Source organism: Centruroides sculpturatus, unplaced genomic scaffold, assembly GCF_000671375.1.
Source record: "Centruroides sculpturatus isolate CEXI.00-Female unplaced genomic scaffold, Cexi_2.0 scaffold72, whole genome shotgun sequence".
Classification (NCBI taxonomy): Eukaryota; Metazoa; Arthropoda; class Arachnida; order Scorpiones; family Buthidae; genus Centruroides; species Centruroides sculpturatus.
In genome coordinates, this window is record NW_019384336.1 from 462,145 (window position 1) to 463,949 (window position 1,805).

Consider the following 1,805-nt stretch of genomic DNA (forward strand, 5'->3'; position numbering starts at 1 on the left):
AATTTTAGATAACAAATATATTTAAGTGTCCAATCTGCCAGCAATGCACATTACTGTCAAGTAACAGTTATAATAACTATTATAACATTGAATTGTGCAATAATTTTATGACTTGTTTGCAAAACACTCAGAATAGAAATGAGTAAATACATTTATTAACTAAAGTTACAAACAACTCGTTAACAGAACATAGCAATTAATTACAATATGGATGACTCGTTAACAGAAAAACAAAACCAGCATTAACATTTGTTAACGAAAACAAAATGCAGAGAGAGGGGAGAGGTCTAGAACCTTGACCACAACCCAACTCTTTCCACCACTTAATCCCCTCAATGTGGGTTCCTGTCCGTGGTGAGGGGACCTCCCAGAGATGGTCTAGAAATTCCTCTTCACCATCCCTGGGATCTGAACGCCCACCCACGTGTTTGCCATGCGTGGTGTCCCGTATGCCGGAAAGGGGGATCCTGGTAGTTGAGGGGCAACATAACATCCCCAACACACTGCTTTGGCCCCTGCTTCGGATAAACGGGAGGCTCAAATCAGGCTCCGTTTGAGTCAATCGGCTGGTCGTTGAGTCCTTCTTGACCTCGGCTTGGAGTCATCTGATCGATGCAGACCGGGCGGACATGTCATACAAGATGTGCTCTTCTTGACTGCATTGTGAGGGTATAGCTTCTGGGAAACCCTGGTGCGACAGTCTATGGAAATCTCCCATGTGACGGCATCCCCTTGTTGGGCCCCTAGGAGCTGAATACTTATTTTTAAATATGGATTCATTAAAACTAAAAAAATCATGTACCAATGCACCACCACCAAAGGAGTACAGTTTCTCCAACCAACCAGCCTATCTCATCGTGCATGCTATGGGAGAAACAACTCTTTCTAAACGTTCCCCCTTTTTGATTCAGAAACTTTTTGAATCTACAATTGGGCATCTTAAAAAAATCCAAAAGTTGAGATCAGGAGACCTGCTCGTTGAGGCAGCCTCCCCTCAACAGTCTGAAAAGCTTATGAAGACAAAATCTCTAGAAGACATACAAGTCACCATCACACCACACACAAGTTTGAACTCATCACGTGGTGTGATATCTGAAATCGATTTGATGTCTGAGAACGAATCCGATATTCAGATCGGCCTCTCAGACCAAAGTGTCACTGCTGTCCAGCGAATTTCGATCCGTCGAGATGGCAAGTTGATACCAACTAAACACCTTATCCTCACCTTTGGAAAACCGTCATTGCCATTTTTTGTTACAGCAGGCTATTTGCGCTGTTCAGTTCGCCCATATATTCCAAACCCGCTGCGTTGCTTTCTGTGTTGCTTTAAATGCCAGCGGTTTGGACACTCACAAACATCCTGCCGAGGTAAAAGCTTATGTGCACAGTGTGGAGTTGAAGGCCACCAGAGTACTGAGTGTACCAGTACTCCATGCTGTGTTAACTGTAACGATGCCCATCCTGCCTACTCTCGGAAATGCTCTGCATGGCAGAGAGAGAAAGAGATTCAGCGGGTGAAAACTGTAAATAACGTATCCTATCCAGAGGCTCGACGCATGGTCACCTTAAGCGCTCCTTTGAAACAGAAGAGTTTTGCGGCTGCATTGAAGTCTACAAAGACAATTGGGGTTCAAACAGATATTTCTGTTTCCCCAAAGGAATCTCTTACTCGCCATGCGAAATGTTTAATACTCCCATCACAAGAAACACCAGCAAAGGAGAGTACAAAAGCAAAAACACCCCTACCTAAACCAGGAGTAATAACGAGAAACTTGGGCTCAAGAAAGCAAGCAAGAACCCGCTAA

At 43.9% G+C, this 1,805-nt stretch overlaps 1 protein-coding gene across 1 annotated transcript; it reads left to right on the top strand.

Moving 5' to 3' along the window:
- The first annotated feature begins 755 nt into the window (after nucleotides 1-755).
- Nucleotides 756-1,805, top strand: LOC111632103. The gene has a single exon (XM_023376473.1). The coding sequence runs from the start codon at nucleotides 771-773 to the stop codon at nucleotides 1,803-1,805; it is 1,035 nt and encodes a 344-aa protein (XP_023232241.1). The 5' UTR covers nucleotides 756-770.

Excerpts from the sequence above, each read along its gene's own strand:
- LOC111632103 (XM_023376473.1), top strand. The coding sequence starts at position 771 with ATGGATTCATTAAAACTAAAAAAATCATGTACCAATGCACCACCACCA.